Genomic DNA, 16,257 nt, shown 5'->3' with positions numbered 1-16,257 from the left:
GCGCCCACGCCGCTGGCCGGGGCCGGGGACCTGCGCCCGCCCGCGGCCCCGGGGCCAGGGGCAGCGTCCACGTCGGGGAGCCCCGCTGCTCTGGCCACCCCGCAGGGGCTCTTGGGGTCCTGTCCGGAGAGGATCGGGCCGTGGGGGAGGGAGGAGGGGGCGCGGGTCCCCGGGGCGCAGCGAGGGAGCCACGGAGACAGGGAGGGAGGACGCCTCGGCCCCCGGGGGCGCCCTGACGCGGGTGACCCGCTCCGGACCCCTCTCTCTGGGTCCCCAGCAAGGCCCGCCGGCGCGGTGGTCGCAGGAGGCGCCCCCGGCTCCCCGCCTTCCTTCAAAGGGGTCCTGACCTTCTCAGGGGTGGGGTGGGTATGGACGCGGGACGCGGGACGCGGGGCGCCCGGCGCCTTTCCCGGGTCCGGACCGGCCCCCATCGCAAGTTCGCGGGATCTGCCTGCGCCCGCGCTGCGGGGGCGCCCCGACTCCCGTCGGGCCCCCACTACCCGCGCGAGCCCCCGGGACACACCGCTGGGGTGGGGGGCGGCGCTCTGGCTCCGGCCGCCCGGCGCGGCCCCGCCCCGCAGGCAGACCCCGGCCCGCGGCACGGTCGGGGAGGGGGCGGCACACCCGCCGGCGGGGGGGAGGGGCGCCGCCTCCGCGGCTGGCGCCCCCGCAGCTGGGGGCGGGGCAGGACGTGGGCGCCGCGCCCCTCCCGCCCCCCGCAGGAGCCTCCCCGCGAGCGCCCCCTGGTGCTCGGCTCCCGGCGGGGGAGGGGGCGCAGCAGGGTCGACCTCCATCAGGGGCTCTCGGAGGCGCGGCGCGGGCTCGCGGTGAGGACGTGTCGGTGAGAGCGCGCGGCCGACCCCGCCGAGTGCCCCCCACCCGCACAGCCCCGTCCGCCCGGGAGCCCCCGGCCCGCCCCGCCCCCACCGCTCGCCCCGCCCCGCCCCGCCCCCCTCCCGGCTCACTCCGAAGTTTCCTGCGCCGCGCGCGGACCGGCGCCGGCTCGCTCCTGCCAGCCAGCCCCGCGCCCCCGGCCGCGCCCCCGGCCGCGCCCCCGGCCGCGCCCGTCTGCGCCCGTCTGCGCCCCCTGCTCCTGGGCGGCCGCCGCCGCCGCCGCCGCCGCCGCCGGGCGAGCCCGAGCCGGAGCCGGGCGGGCCGGGGGCGCGGGCGGGGGCCGGGTCTGCGGGGACCGCGCGCCCGGTGATGCCCGCCGGGACGCCGCCGGCCGCCGGAGCGAGGTGAGAGGCGGGGGCGCGCGCCCCTGGGCGGCCGGGACCCCCCAACTTGAGTGGGGCCGCGGGGGTGGGGCGGGCCGGCGCGCGCCGGGGGCGGGGCGGGGGCGGGGGCGGGGGGCGCGTTCGTCTCCGACGAGGACAGACAAAGGCGCGGCCGCGGCGCTGCCGCGGCGCGGCCCGCCCCTCACCGCCGGTCCCCCGTAGGTGCTGCCCGCCGCCACCATGACCGAGGGCGTGCTGGCCGCCGACGAGGTTCGGGTGCCCCTGGGCGCGCCGCCCCCAGGCCCTGCGGCGCCGGCCGGGACCTCCCCGGCCAGCCCGGAGGCTCAGGAGCGCGCGGCGGAGCAGGGGTCGGGGGCCCGCGCGTCGCCCCCCGGGAGCCCGGAGCGCGGCGCGGAGCCGGGCGCCGACGAGGAGCAGCCCGTCCCGTACCCGGCGCTGGCGGCCACCGTCTTCTTCTGCCTCGGGCAGACCACGCGGCCTCGCAGCTGGTGCCTCCGGCTCGTGTGCAACCCATATCCTTCCCGCCGGCTCGTGCGCGGGGCGGGCCTGGGGGCCGTGGGGGCGCGCGCGCGGGGTGCGGGGTGGCGGGGGGCGAAGGGGCGCCGGGGCGCGCGCCGGCTGGGGCCGCCGCACCCGGGGCCGCCGGGGCGGGGAGCGGGGCGGGCCCCGCGCGCGGCGAGCCGGGGCCGCCGGGGGCCGTGACGTGGGTCGTGAACTCGGCGTCCGGCTCCCGAAGTTGTGCGCAGCTGGGCGTGGGGGCAGGGAGGCAGCTGGCGCCACGCTCAAGTCCCTTCCCCCGGGCGCCCCGGCCAGCGAGGAATGGGCGCCCTCTGCAGAGAAGGTTCCAGAACGGGGTCGGGCTGGGGCCGGGGGCATCGGGGGGTGCGGGCGGGGCCCCGGGGGCTGGCCGGGAGGGAGCGCAAAGGGAGCCGCGCGCGTGTGTGTGCCCGCCTCGTGAGTGAGGCTGTGTAAATATTAGATACAAAGGAGGAATCCGTACCCAGGAAACTCGTAAAACCCATGTTTCTTCTCAAATCCAAACATCTCGCGTCAGGTGCGCCCCTCCCCACGGGGGAGGCCGAGGCAGTGAGCAGGGGGCCGCTCGGTGTCTGGGGCCCAAGGTGCTGGTCCCAGTCCCGGGTTGGGGGCTGCAGAGCTGAGACCGGCGGTGACCCCCGGTCTCGGTGCCGGAGGGGCAGTGGGGCAGCGGGCTGTGGTGGTGGCCCTGAGCCTGGGGCTGGGCTGGACGGGCTTGGGCCGGCTGGGTGCCAGCGCCTATGTTTGTCCTGTCTAGGCGTGTGCAGACCACGCTGGGGAGCGGTGTGGGGCTCTGGACTTTCTCTCTCCTGACGGCCCCGTGTCCGGCTGCCCTGGCCCCCTCGGCTTCGCGTGCTCCCAGCCTGTCCGTGTGTCCTGGCCCCGGAGCCCTGCTGGGGACTTGGCAGGGTCTGGGGTTATCCTGTGGCCGGAAGGCTGGGGGCTGGATGGCTCGTGCACGTGGGCCCAGCGCCACGGGGGTGCAGGGCCAGGCGCCTGCCCCACAGAGGGGGGTGCCCTGCACGCACCCCTCCCCAGGGATGCAGGTCCTCACAGAAAGAGCCGGAAGAATCTCAGCCAGACAAAGGGGTGGGCCCTGCCGTGGGGCTCCAGTGTCCAGGGCAGCCTGGTGGGCAGCAGGGCCTCTGCCTCCTGCCTGGGGGCAGTGTCTTTGTCCTGGAGCTGCTGAGTCTCCCCAGGAAGTCCTGCCACCCCCCCACACCTCTTGCCATGGGCACCCCGAGGCCCATTTGAGCCCTGTTTCTAATGCTCATGACCGGAGTGTCCCCCCTTGTTTGCCCAACCCTGGGAGACGCCACCCCCTGCTGGGGGTGGGTGCAGGCCTCAGAGACAGCCTCAAATTAGACTGTGTGAAGGATGGGGGGGGACGCCGTGGGGGCTGGGTGACCCCGGGAGTCGGAGTTGGGAGGGGTGGCTGGGTGCACAGCTGTGGCGAGGGGCTCACTGGGGGCCACGAGGTGTCCCCTTGGCAAGAGCGTGTATCCCCAGGCTTGGTCTCCCCTTTGCGTGGCCCGGCTGCCCGTCCCCGCGGAGGGGAGGGGACTGTGTGGCCCCGGCTGAGCGGGGCCCCCATGGGCATGCAGGAGGGGCCCCCTCAGCCGTGGGCCCGGCACAGGTGAACACGTGTGTCCTGGTTGCCCAGGGGGATTCCGCCTGCCGGCGGAGGAGCGGCCGAGGACAGCGTGCTACTTATCGATTTCCTTCGCTGCTTAAAGACGTAATCGCGCGATGACTCTCGGGGCGAGCGCTGTGTCTCCTACACGGCTTTATTTATAGAGGGAGGTGGGCGGGCTCTGCTGTCGCCTGCCCGGGCCCCCCAGGCTCCTGACTCCGACTCAGCTGCGGGGCCTCCCGGGGACGTGCAGGGGCTGGGCCTGGGGCCCCTGCCCCACCTCGCGTCCCTGTGAGCCGGGGAGGTGAATGGAAGGTGACTGCTGGGGCGCGTGGGGCTGGGGGCCGCTGGGGTCTTCCAGGAGGTGTCGGCCAGGGCCAGGCTCCCTGAGGGGGGCAGAGGGCGTGCCAAGGTCATCAGGCTCTGAGAGGCAGAACTGGGTGAAGCCTGGCTTGGCGCTGACGTCCACGTGTCCGGGGTGGCCGCACCTGGACGGGGCTGGACAGGCCTGAGCCTCGAGGGTCTCTGGAGAGCGAGGCTCGCGGCGGCCGGCTCGGGGCTCGGGGCAGGCACGCGCATCGTCTGCTGCCCGCGGACGCGCCCCGGCCCCCGCCGGCCTCCCTGGCTGGCCTGTCAGTGACCTCTTGGCAGTGGCCTCCTGGCCACTCGAGCGGCTCTCGGGGCTCCCTGGGTGCTGCCGGGGTGCCCGTCAGTCACCCGGAGGTGGCCTGTGCCTCTCGGTCTGCACTCGGCGTTGGGGGGCTTCCCGCCTGCCTTCTGGGACCTCGTCCTGCGTCAGGGCTCGCTCCCTGCGGTCCTGGATTCCAGACGCTGGTCCAGCTTGTCCTGCTGCTGACCCGTGTCCCATTCCCAGACCCCGCCTCTCAGGGCCAGTGCTGCGGGGCCACAGCGCCACCCTCGAGTCTGAAAGGCCCCAGCCGAGGCTCCGTGAGTGACCCGAGTCCACCCAGGGCCGTGCTGGGGCCACCACGTGGCCTCTGGCCGAAAGAGGGGAGGACCTGTGCTTCCGTGGCCACGTGCCGTCCAGGTCTGGGGCTGGGACGCCCGGCAGGCGGCAGGCGGCAGGCGAGGGTGAGACAGGCGCCGGACAGGAGTGCCCAAGCCTTTGGTGCTGTCCGCCCTCCCACCTTGCGTCCTCCTGGAAGTGGACGTGAGACCAGCACAGCGGGGGGTGGGCTGCATGTAGCAGGGCTCCGTACAAGGCAGGTCCAGCAGGGACCCGATGCCCCCTTGGCCACATCTGCAGCTGGTGGGAATGGGGTACGGGCATGTTTGGGGAGGGCTCCCGAGTGTCCCGTGCCCACTGCATGGCTGTGCCCGCCCTGGCCCGGCCCTCGCCCAGCCTGCGTGGGGGTGTGCACAGCCCAGCCTTGCTTCTGCCCCCGCCCCTGCCCCTGGCACTGACTGACACCCGGCTCCTTGCTGCTTGGGGCGCATCCGTGGGCTAAGCCCCCCTTTCTGCTCTCAGGACCCCGGGAGGCTGGGACACAGCAGGTGGGGCTTCTGTGGACACCTGGCTGGGCCCACCAGGTGACCCCGCGGCGTCCAGCAGAGCTCTGCGGCTCCCCTGGGTGTCCAGCACACCGCCCTGTGCGGCCTGGGGACAGCTGGGGGCCGGGAGACCCCAGGGCCTGGGGGGAGGGGCACACAGCAGGAGTGTCCAGGCAGCTGGGTGAGGGGAGTGGGATGTGTCCTTGTCTCTGGGAGGTAGGGGGAGGGTCACGTCCTTCACAGACCTGGGGCAGGTGCCATGGGGGGGTGGAGAACGGGGGCTTCTGATGGGCCGGCGGGCCGGGACCAGCCCTGAGGCCAGGCTTAGGAGTGGAGGAGACCAGGCGGCTGGCACCACAGGCAAGGCCACGCTGCGCACCTGCACCTCCCAGGCCTTAGGGCAGGGCTGTGCCGGCCTGCACAGGTGCACGAACCCAACTCCGGCCTGACAAGGGAGCCGCCGAGGTGGCGGGCGTGGCTGGCAGAGGGCGTGGCGGCGGTGGGCTCCCCTCGCCTCCCGACTCCCTGTGCCAGGGCCAGGATGGGAAGGAATGCGGGGGAGGGGCGGCCCATCACCCACGCCGGGGCTGCATCCAGAGCCCCCTTGTCCCAGCCTGGGTCCCCGCTCGAGGTCAGGCAGGGGGCGGTGCCCCGTGGGGAGTGGCTCCCTGGTGTGGCACAGCACAGAGCAGCCCTCTGCCGCCGGGGCCCGGTGCGTCTCCAAGCCAGAGACAGGCAGACGGACGGCGAGGCGGCCAAACACGATGGTGCGGGGTGGGGGGAGGCCTGCACAGGAGGGAGCTGGCGGCAGGTCCAGGCGCTGTCCGCAGGGCACTGTGCCCGCCCGCCGCGGGGACGCGGTCGCGACGGCAGTGTGGCTTTGCTGAGGGAGGTTCTCGGCACAGATGCCTCCGGGGTGCGGCCGCTGGCCGAGCTGTCCCTTCGGGGTGGGGCCCAGGTGAGCGCGCTCAGGTGGAGCTGCGGGGCAGCCAGTGACCTCCAGGGTGCGAGGGGCGAGCAGCCCTGCCGTGGCTCAGCCCTGCCCCTGGTGCCCCTGCAGGACATCAGCCTGGGGTGCAGGACTTCAGCGCCCTGGAGCGAGGCTTTTCTGACAAGGACAGAGAAAGGTCATCGAGCAGCCCCCACCCTGCCTTTGTCCTGAGTGAGGGGCCGCCCTCAGGGTGCCACAGCCCCTGGACCGTGGGCGCCCCGCCCTGTGGCTCTCGCTCTCTGCAAGGCCTTGGCCCGGCAGGGCCAGCAGGGTGGTGCACCTGGGCACTGGGTCGGCGCGTCCCCCTCGGGGTGGGACCCGGTCCCACTGCAGGTGAGCCCCCGAGCCTGGCCCTGACAGACGAGCCCCCAGCCAGCAGCTGGGAGCCAGCCTCCACCGCCGGGAACCAGGCAAGCACTGTGCCCAGAGCCCGGTGCCGGCGCCAGCGCCAGCGTGTGCTTGGCAGGCACCGTGGTCAGCTGGTCACTCTGTCCTCTTGTGCCTGGGGTCTGCCCGGCTGGGCTGCAGGTGAAGTCTGACGTGGGCGCAGTGGGGCAGAGCCCCTCGCTGGCCTGAGCACTGGGGTGGGACAGCTGGAGCCCCCTCAGAGGGCAGGCACCCACCGAGGCTGGGGTCTGGGCTCTCCTGGGCAGGCCCTCTGTGCCCCAGCTCGCCAGTCATCTGTCCCCAGCAGCATGGGGTCCTGGGGCCCAGGATGGTCAGCGGGGGTCCTGGTGGCCAGCAGTGACCCGGAGCAGCACCCTGGGCCTGCACATGGGGTGTGCACTGTCAGGTAGGATCTGGGGCTTCTGGGGTACGGACTCAAGTCCAAGGCAGAGGTGTGGACGAAGCCTCTTGTGTGGGACCTTGCAGGAGTCCCTGGCCAGGGCCCCGCTGAGCCAGGGGCTGCCCTGAGTGGCCCTGTGAAGGGAGCAGAGCCGGGGCTGGGCTGCCCAGATGCACTGGTCAGGCAGCAGGTCGCTCCTGGGACAGTGCCATCGGCTACGCTGTGTCCGGCTCCCTCGAGGTGCGGGGACCCAGGCTCAGGGGTGCACCCCGTGCTGGGGGCCTGGGACGGGGGGGTTCCTGGTGGGGGTACAGTTGAGTGGGTGGCCACGGCGGGCCCCCAGCTCCGTCCTGAGGCCGCTGCCTGGCTCGGGTCGGCCCTGGCTCAAGGCGTCAGCAGTTCTGGCAAGGCTGCCGCTCTGCCCGGAGGAGCTAGCCGGCCTTGGCACGCGCAGACAGGGGCTGTCGGCGGCGGCTGGAGAGGAGCCGGCTCGGGTCTGAAGTTGGCTGCCAGTCACAGGCCTGGGGCTGCTCCTGGCCCTCGAGGGTCCCCTGGGTGGTCCTGGGCATCGGGGGCTCTGGTGAGGGGGGCTCTCGGTGCTGCAGGTGGCTGTGGTGGGAGGGGGCAGGGACACAGGCTGGGAGGGCTGCCCGCAGTGCAGTGCCGGAGCCCCTGGAGCACCTGTTGTGGCCTCCCCCGGGCCCTGGTGCTGTGGCCGCCTTGGGACTCTCGGGGCCTGCCTGTTGGGCCTTCAGAGGCCTGACCTGTCACCTGGGCTTGTCGACAAGCCCTGTCTCTGGACTGGGCACTGAGGGCCAGCCTGCCCGTGTCCTGACGCCAGCCACCCTGCGCGCTGCAGTGCCCAGGTCCTGGCCACGGCCCGAGGCCCGGCTTGGGCTGCCCGTCGGGGGTGGTGGAGGTGGCCCTGCCTAGCCTTCCCCAGGGGGTCTGGATACGCCCCGGCAGAGGTTCTGGGCGGTGCTCCCCCCCCCCCCCGGGACGGGGGCGGGGCCGGGGCAGAACCTCCATCTGCCGGGTCACTCCCTAAATGACAGCAACAGCCAGGACAGAGCCAGGCCACAGCCAGGAGCCTGGAAGCCCATCGGGGTCTCCCACGTGGGCACAGGGGCCCAAGCACCGGGGTCATCCCCCACTGCCCTCCCAGGCCATTAGCTGGGGGTGGATGGGGAGAGGAGCAACTGGGACAGAAGCCGGTGCCTGTGGGGGATGCCGGCGTGGCAAGGTTGGGCCTAACCTGCTGCGCCCAGGTGCCGAGGGGGGTGGGCCGCGCCCCGCCCGTGCGCCGTCCTTTGCCATGTCCTTGGCAGCCAGCAAGGCCGTCCTGGCCGGGGCTGTGCTGACTGCGTCCAGACCACGGCCAGCTCCTGAGCTGGGACGCGTGACTGCCCCCAGCCCGCCCGGGCTCTCCAGGGCCTGACTCACAGGGAGGTGAGGGGCCGAGTCCCGTGCAGCCCCTCTGCCCAGGAGCAGCCCCGGTGCACGGCCTCGAGGCTGGGGGCCCGTCAGGTCCTTGTCGGAGAAACGGAAGACAGCTTAGGGCAGGCGTGGCTTGTGCCGTGCCCAGGACTGGGGAAGTCTTGGTCTGAGACCACGATGGAGCTGAGGTGCCGTGTTCTTACCCGAGCTGGCCGGCCCTCGCCAGGCGGGGTGGGCGGGGTGGGCGGGGTGGGCGTGGTCCGGGGATGACGGGCCGAGCCTGGCGGGCCCTCAGCACCGCAGTGGTGGAGACCTGGGCAGCGGGTGCCACACACGGAGCCCCCCCATCCCGGACAGCGAGCCCCGTGCTGGCTGGGGACACGGCAGCCGGGACCATCCCTGCCCGCCCCTCCCTCCCACACGTCCGGGTCCTGTGCCCCCAGGGAGCCGTCCTCTGTCCCTGGCACCCACAGGGCACCAGGCATGCCTATTGGCAGATCAGGCTTGGGCCCATGTGGTGGACCTGGGTTTGGGCAGCCGCCATGCTTGGTTGGGCCGGGGAGCCGGTAGCCCCAACGAGGGTCTGTGGCCATCCGTCTCTTTGGGGAGGACGGGTTTGGGCTCCATTGCGGGGTCTTCGGTCTCAAGGTCCCAGGGCTCCGTGGGGGTGGGGCTGGGGCTGGGGGAGGAGATGCTGAGAGGGCCTTAGAGCGGCAGGCTGGTGTCTGGGGCCCTGGAGGGGGCAGTGCCCAGGCACGTCCTGGAAGCCACAGTGCTGTGGTGAGGGTGAAGGCCGGTGGGTCCCAGCCCTGCGCGGGCAGCAGGGGCCGGGTCTGCGTGGCTCGGGGACGCCTGCCTCCTTGCTATTCCGCAGCTTGCGTCTCCTTCGTCTGCCTTTGAAATCTGGGTCACTCGGGGAGGAGGGAGAGGCCGGGCAGCCGGGGCCGCGCTGCCTGCGTGTGGGCTCAGCACCGAGTGGCCGCGGGGCCCAGCGCTGGCGTACGGGCCCCCAGCAGGGCACGGGCTGCGCTGCCCTTTGCCGGCCGGCCGGCCTTTCTCGTCTGTTTCCTCGTGGGCCGATTTTGTGCTCCTAATCGAGTAGCCGGTTGTGGCCAGCTGCGTCCTGGCCAGCCTGGGTGGCCACTGCCCGTGCAGGGCCCTGCCTGGTCTGTGCCATTATAGTCACCCTGCTCCTGGTCCCGCGCTGGGGCGGGGGCCTGCGTGTGCATCCCAGGGGTTCCTGTTCTGTGGGGTCAGTGAGGACTGCAGAGGGGGCAGGCAGGGAGGGCGCCTCTGTGAGGCAGAAGCCCGAGCCGCCGGCCCTGGGGTCCCACGTGCAGTGCGCGGACCCTCCGCGGCCCTCCCCAGCACCGGGCTCCGGGGACGCCGGGCAGCTTCTGTCTGAGCGGCTTCCCCGCCCCCACCCCCACGCCCACCCCCACCCCGAAGCCGTGCGAGGCCGGCTCCTGTGCGCCACGTGCGTGCGTGCGGGGCCTGGTGCTCTGCGACCCCCTGGGACCTGAGGGCCCCGCCCCACTGTACTTGGGTTGGGAGCCGGGCGGCAGGACGTGGACCCCGGCTGCCTGTGAGGGTCGGACGGAGGCCTCGGCGCCCCGGCCTGGGGCGGCTCCGCGCGCGGCAGGTGGGCCTGGGCCCCGTGCGCGGCCCCGCCGGCCGCAGGTGGAAGCCGCGGGCGCCGCTGTTTGCTCCTCAGCCGTCCCGCGCGTCGTTCTCGGGAGGATTTCAACACCCACGCTTGGAATTAAAAAAAAAATTATTAATGAGCGTGGTGTGGTTGCCATGGGAGCCTGTTGCTAATGAGTCTCTGGGGTTTCCTTTCACCTTGGCGGAGCGGCGCGGCCCAGGTTGCCGTGGCAACGCCTGTCGCCAATCCCGCCGGCTCCTGCGGTGCGGGCCTGGGGGCCGCCGCCCGCCGCTGTCCACGGCGGGTCCACCACGGGCTCCGAGGCCTTTGCAGACTAGAGACCCCGGCCTGGCTCGCTGGGACACGGCTCTCCGCGGGGGCGGCCGTTGGGGTCCCCCGGGTGCAGGAGAGGGCACGCGGCCAGGGCAGGTGCGGCGTCCGTGGCGTGGGGTCGGTGCCTCTGGAGCCCAGTGAGCAGCACTGGGGGAGGCTGGGGGCCCGCTGCATGCCCAGCTGGTGAAGCTGCCGCCTGGTTTCCTGTCCCCGCTGCTCCACTTCCTGTCCAGCTCCCTGCTGATGGACGAGGCTGGCCCAAGGGTTCAGCCCCTGCCACCCACTGGGGAGACCCTGACGGAGCTCCTGGCTCTGGCCCAGCGCTGACCATTGCAGCCATCTGGGGAGGGAACCAGCAGAAATGTGTCTCTGTCCGTAACTGTTTCAACTAAGCCTTCAAAAAGAAAACCAGTGGAGTGGACAGTACACGGGCACCCAGAGTGCCCGGTGGTCTCGGGCAGCGTCTACCTCCTTCAGTCCCAGGGGGGCCGTGGAGACGGGGCCTTGGAGTGAGGGCGCCTGTGTGCCCCCCTCCCCCCACGGCCGGTCTCAGGACCTCTGGGGGGGCTGGGGCGGGAGACGCACCTGGCTCTGCCTGCCGTGCTGGGGGCCGGGGGCTGGTAGGCCGGCGAGGCCAGCTCGTGTGGTCGCTCTGCCTGGCTGCTGCCAACCCCCTTGTTTCTCTGCTGGGGGCCACTGTACGGGGTGGGGTCTGAGGACGAGGGGTCCCCCTCAGGTGTCCATAGCTGGGGCTGCTGAGGCCACTTCCCGGCTGGGGGCTGTGGCGCTGCCCCAGCTGCCTGGGAGTGGGAGGACTCCCTGGAGAAGGAGCAGGTGGGCCTGTGCCCCCCAAGCGTCTCACTCAGAGCCCTGCCCTGGGACCATCAGGACACCTGGGAGCCTGCAGGTGCCTGGCCGAGTGGGCTGGGGACTCCAGGAAATCGGCCTACCCCCTGTCCATCCTGGTCTCTGGGGGCAGCAGGAGCTGAGGGGACATTGGTTTGGCCTGGGGGGACCTGGGGTGGCCATGGTGGGGGCACTGGGCGGGGGTAGTTGGCCCAGCCTAGCTTCCCCCCCAGCCGGCCCAGCCCACAGCTTCTCACCAGCTCCCCCTGTGGAGGTGGGGTCCCCCAGGATCCTGTGCCGGGGGGAGAAGGTGGGGCCCAGGAGGGGGCAGAGCCTGGGGTGTCTGCCCCCGGCCCCCTCTGAGACCAGGCAGTTTGGGCCTGGTTGACCGACCCATCTGTGTGTCATAGGTGCAGGGACCCCTGGACCTCACCGTCCAGGAGGCTGGGCGATGCCTGAGGGTGGGCGTCCTGGCCCAGAGACCCCCCGCTCCAGCCCCTTGAGCAGAGCCTACCGTCAGGAAGAGGCTGTTCCCAGATCCACCCTCCATGGCCTGAGGCCCCCACCCTGTGCACGCTTCGCTGTGTTGTCCGGACACAGCGCCGCCTCCCTGTGTAGTGGGGCCCCCGACCCACCGCTGCCCCCGCTGCGGGCCGGCCCTGACCCCCAAGATGACACGGCTGGGCTGCCGGTCGGCGTCTCCCCGCCCGTGTGAAATACGGCCGCGGTGGGGCTGGGGAGGTTCTCTAACTCCTAATTTAGACTGCGTGCGAGCGGTATTCCTCGTGGGAGGGCAGTGGGCCGAGCCCCCCGCCCCCCCCAGGGTGCCGCCTCCTCGCCGCGTGTCCGCTGCCTGCTGGGTGCGGGGCGCGGGGTGTGCTGGGGCAGGGCCCTGGCCGCCTACGGCGGCCAGCCCCGGTCACCTCCCATGGCCGGCGGGGCACAGCCCCTGCTGGTGCCTTCCGGGCCTCTGTGCGGCGGGGAGCTGGGGTCGTGCACAGGCCAGGGCGGCCTCGCTGCGCAGGGCTTCCTGGGGCGGGGCCGGCGGCTCCGGCGCCCTGAGGAACCCACTGGGCTGTACGGTGGAAGAGTGGGGTGGTGGGGGCGGGGAGCCTGCTCCAGGCCTGACAGCACCGCCGGGATCGCCACCGTGCTCCCGACTCAGAAGATGGATCTCCCAACCGGCTCCAGCCGGTGCGGGCTTGGGCTGCTTGCCAGTTGCCATGCCGACAGAGGGTGTTCCCCCCTCCCCACCCCTGCTGCACAGGAGGGTCCTGGGTGGGGGCGGGGCCTCCTGCGGTGTCTGGCCTCCTGGGGGGCTGCCGCTGCCCCTCCCTGTATGTGGTCTGCCCTCGTCCTGGGGCCCCCTGGACACACCCCCACCACTCTCCCCAGCCCTCCTTGGCCTGATACCTCCTGTGGTTGTGAAAGAGGTGGGGGCTGCCTTCCTCCCCGGGGGCCAGGCTGGGGGTCTCCCCTTCTGGAAGCTTCCACAGCCCCCGCCTGGCACACAGTGTGATCTTGTGGGGCCACGCCCCTCTGTGCCCCCACTGGCAGCAGTGCCCACGTGTGGGTACTGGGCGTGGCGGGGGACAGGTGCCACTCGGTGTCAGGAGGGGCGTGGTGCTGGCTCCTCCACCCTGGCTGACCGCAGGTCTCCTGTGTGGCCTGTGGCGGCGGGGAGGACGGGCTGCAGGCAGCAGGCAGCTCACGGGGGTGGGGGGAGCAGAGTCCCAGGGGCTCACCTCGGCCGTCCTGTGTCCTGTGTCCTGTGTCGAGGACAGCGGGCAGGCAGCGACCGTGCTCTGTGACGGCCCCTGCCTTTGCCAGCCCCCCAGCCCCCTCCCTCCGCGGGGCTGTGGGGGCATCTGGAGGGGTCCCCAGTCGCACACCGCACACGGAGCCCACGTTCCACGCCGCTCCTCTCCTGCTGGCGGCTCCGGGATTCCCTAATTAAGCCATGGATTGTGAAGGCTGCCTGCAGCCCCTGGGCAGAGGTGCCCCCCCACCTGGCAGGCGTCCTGCAGGGCCGGGACCCCCTCGCCCGTTAGGCCCCGGGGGCTGCAGGCAGGGGCTGCTGGCGCCCCAGTGGGCGGTGGGGCTGGGAAACCCCCTGGCTTTGTCCCCAAGGGGCCTGTGCCGGGCGTGGGGCGTGGAGCTCCAGGGCCACCGACAGCCCCTGGGTGCGGGCGTGGGGTGCTGGGCAGGGTGTGGGGGTTTGTCCGGGGGCTGCGTGCTGGTGGCTGGCAGAGCCCCGAGGCAGCAGTGGGGGTCCTGAGCGTGTGCGCCCCGGCCCCTGAGAGCAGGGTTCCAGGCTCGGGGTCTCAGGACCCTGCTGTGGCGCTGGGCAGTCTGTGTGCGTTCCCACGTTGGGGGGCAGCTCCGGTGCGGCTCACAGAGCCTTGCTGAGCAGTGTGCGCAGAGGGGAGAGGGGAGGGGGCTCCGTCCGGGTGCCGGCTGCCGCGGCTGGCGGCACAGCCCACGGTGCACCCCTGCTCGGTCGGCTCTTTGTGCTGCCTCCGCCTGGGGGTGTCGTGACCCCGGCTCTGCTTCCAGGTCAGGAGTCTGGAGCCCCCTGGGGGGGCCAGGACCAGAAGGCCCGTGGGAGCCCCAGCAGCGCCCTGCCTTGGAGCCAGATGTAAATTTAGCCTGGGGGCTCCTCCTCGGGAGGGGCCGGGCACCGAGCCCACCAGCTGCTCGGGGGGCTGCGTGTCAGGGGGCGGACGCTGGGCCGGGGCCAGGCGGGGAGGAGGGGTGGCCGGCACCTTCTAGAATAAGCGGGCAGGGCGGGGCGGGCCGGGACGATGTTGGTTTGAGAAGTGACTCAGTTCACGGGAGCCTTTCCCTTCCTGCCCACTTCCAAGAATCTCCGCGCCAGGATCGATGCCGCGAGCGGCTGGCGGGGAGCCAGCGTGGGGGTCGCACCCCCGCCCGGGGCCCAGGTCGACAGGCAGGAGGCACCCCTCCCCCTGCCTGGCCTGGCCACCGGCTCTGTGATGGACTGGGGGCCGCGGGGGACCACGAGGCTGGCTGGGTGGCCGGCGCTGGTGTGACGCGTGAGAGGGTGCAAGGCCCTGTGGGAGGGAACCCGGCACAAACCCAGCAGGCCCCTTGGCGCTGACGGGGGCGGGGTGGGCCTGCGTCCCCTTCCCCTGCCCCGACTGCCTCCGTCCGGACGAGTCTAGCTCACCCTCCGCCACCCCCCGGCAGCGGGGCTCATGGGGACCACGAGGCTGGCTGGGTGCAGAACCCGGGCCTGCGTCCCCAGCCCAGCAGCCTGGACGTTAGCCGACTGCCCGTGGCCCCTGGCCTGGGGATGTGCTGGTGCCCTCTGGCTGGGCATCTCCCCGGACCCCGCCTCGTCTCACTGTGGGGTCGGCTCAGCACCTCCGTCTGCCACCTTGACCCCTTTGCAGGCGTTTGTGGGGGGGCCTTATCTCCGCCATCTTCCTTCAAGGTCGGGTTCAGCCCAGACTGGGGGTGGGGACGTTGGCGGGGAGGCGGGGCCTGTGGAGCCGGCTTCCGGGGAGGCTGGGTGCCCGTGCTTCCCTACGTGGAGGGTCAGGGTGGGGGCTTGGGGGGGGCTGGGCTCAGATGAGGTCAGGGGGTGGGGCCTGGTGGGCAGGTTAGTGCCATCACAGGCTTGCTGTGAGACCCTCGTCCTGGGGCAGCCCCTGGCCGGCCCCCCCTTCCCCTGCCCAGGATCCTTCTCCGTGAGACAGGCAGCCTCGGGCACCCCACCCCCACGTCTGCTGCGAGGAGGGGTCGCAGCCCTGTACCCGGGGGGGGGGTCTCTGAGCGAGTGGCGGCCATGGTGGGTGAGCGTGAGAGCGGGTGCTGGGGCCGGGCAGCTGCCTTGGTGTCCAGACTCGGCCGTCTGTGTAAACATATCACCGTAGCCACTGGTGCGGCTGGCAGAGGGCGGCACAGTGCAGGCTGTGGGGCCCAGAGGGTGGTACTGGGCCTGGGGCACCCTCCACTCACCCCTGGGTCTGTGAGGCGGGGCCCCCCCAGGCCCGGCTGAGCCCCACTTCCAGCTCAAGTCTCAGAGGGACTGGGGCCCTGCAGTGGGCGGGAGGCCCAGAGCACCCGGCCTCTCCCTCCCGGGGGGCAGTCCTGCCGGGTTGGGGGCCCAGGGTGTCTGTGAGCCGCAGCGTGGCCGCTGCCCTGCCCCCAGCGGCCCTGACGTCGGGCAGCACACAGGCAGGGCCCCCGCCTGGCCGGCCAGCAGGAGTGTCTGGTTCTGCTCACCGCGGCCACCTCCACATGCCTGCCTCCCTGGGCCCACCGCTCTGTAGTGGCTCGCGACTCGTTCCTGCCTCGCACTGCCCGAGAGGGAGGTGGAGACCAGCGTCTCGGGCTGCGGCCATGTCACCAGCTCCTCCCTGGACACACGCGCCAAGCAGGGGCCTCCCCTCGCTCCAGGATCGGCCAGGCAACCCGCCCCGGCCTCCTCAGGGCAGTGAGCAGTGAGGGGGGTGTGGTCCCGGGCTGTGGGGTGCCTGGACCTGGAGGGGCCCGAGGCTGGCACGAGGCTCAGCTGCCCCTGTGCACCGCTCCCAGCCTGCCCTGCGCCCTTGTGTGTGTGTGTGTGGGGGGGGGTGTTGCATTTTCTGTTGTCTGCTCCGGCCAATGGGGATGGGTCTGTTGCTCTGTGGGCAGGGGCTGGCCTCTGTCCCTGAGGGACTGGCTGACCTGATCCTGGGGCTGGGGGTCCCTGGGCAGGAGGGGGCTCACACCCCCACCACAGACCCGAGGCTCCTGTCTCCGTTAGCACTGGTGGGACAGCAGGGCCTCCCAGGCAGGGGCTGGGGTCAAGGCCCTGGGTGCACCTGCTTCCGGCTCCCTGCATGGTGCGTGTCCCAAGCGTGAGCTGGGTGTTCACAGTGAGCCGTGTGCAGAGGGAGAGGGTTGCAAGCGTCCCACCCATAGGAGACAGAGCAGGGGGAGCTGGTGCCCCCCAGGGGCTCCCTTTGTGGGGATGAGGAAGGGGCGTCCCGGGGCCTGGGCGGGCTCGCTGCTGGTGGCACAGGCAGCTCGGCAGTGGGGAGCAGGCAGGCGCCTCCTGGCTTGCGCTGGGTGCCGCCCAGCCCTGCTGCAGACTAGCTACAGGCGGGACCCTGAGTGCCGAGGGCCTGCGCTGGCACATGGCGGGGAGGGCCTGACCCCGTGGGGAGTGGGATGGCGGGGTAGGTGCAGGACAAGTGGGGCCTGGCCAGGGTGGGCCCACTTCTGGCTGGACCACGTGAGTAGGGCTCCCTCGGGGCGACCCAGGTCCCATGGGACACCCCCCCCCCT

General features: G+C 72.6%; 1 protein-coding gene across 1 annotated transcript in view; it reads left to right on the top strand.

The window, feature by feature from the left end:
• The first annotated feature begins 980 nt into the window (after positions 1 to 980).
• The window catches only part of CACNA1H (calcium voltage-gated channel subunit alpha1 H), a 41,755-nt gene continuing 26,478 nt past the window's right edge, over positions 981 to 16,257 (top strand). The window contains exons 1-2 of the mRNA XM_089321919.1: positions 981 to 1,238; positions 1,440 to 1,750. Of these exons, the coding sequence (XP_089178045.1) occupies positions 1,458 to 1,750 (293 nt within the window). The 5' untranslated portion in view covers positions 981 to 1,238; positions 1,440 to 1,457. The remainder of the gene's footprint in view (positions 1,239 to 1,439; positions 1,751 to 16,257) is intronic.

Source organism: Oryctolagus cuniculus, chromosome 19, assembly GCF_051225735.1.
Source record: "Oryctolagus cuniculus isolate XC-2025 breed Fujian yellow rabbit chromosome 19, ASM5122573v1, whole genome shotgun sequence".
In the NCBI taxonomy this organism is placed as follows: domain Eukaryota; kingdom Metazoa; phylum Chordata; class Mammalia; order Lagomorpha; family Leporidae; genus Oryctolagus; species Oryctolagus cuniculus.
The sequence above is the reverse complement of the archived record's forward strand: the minus strand, read 5'-3'. Positions and strand labels throughout refer to the sequence as shown.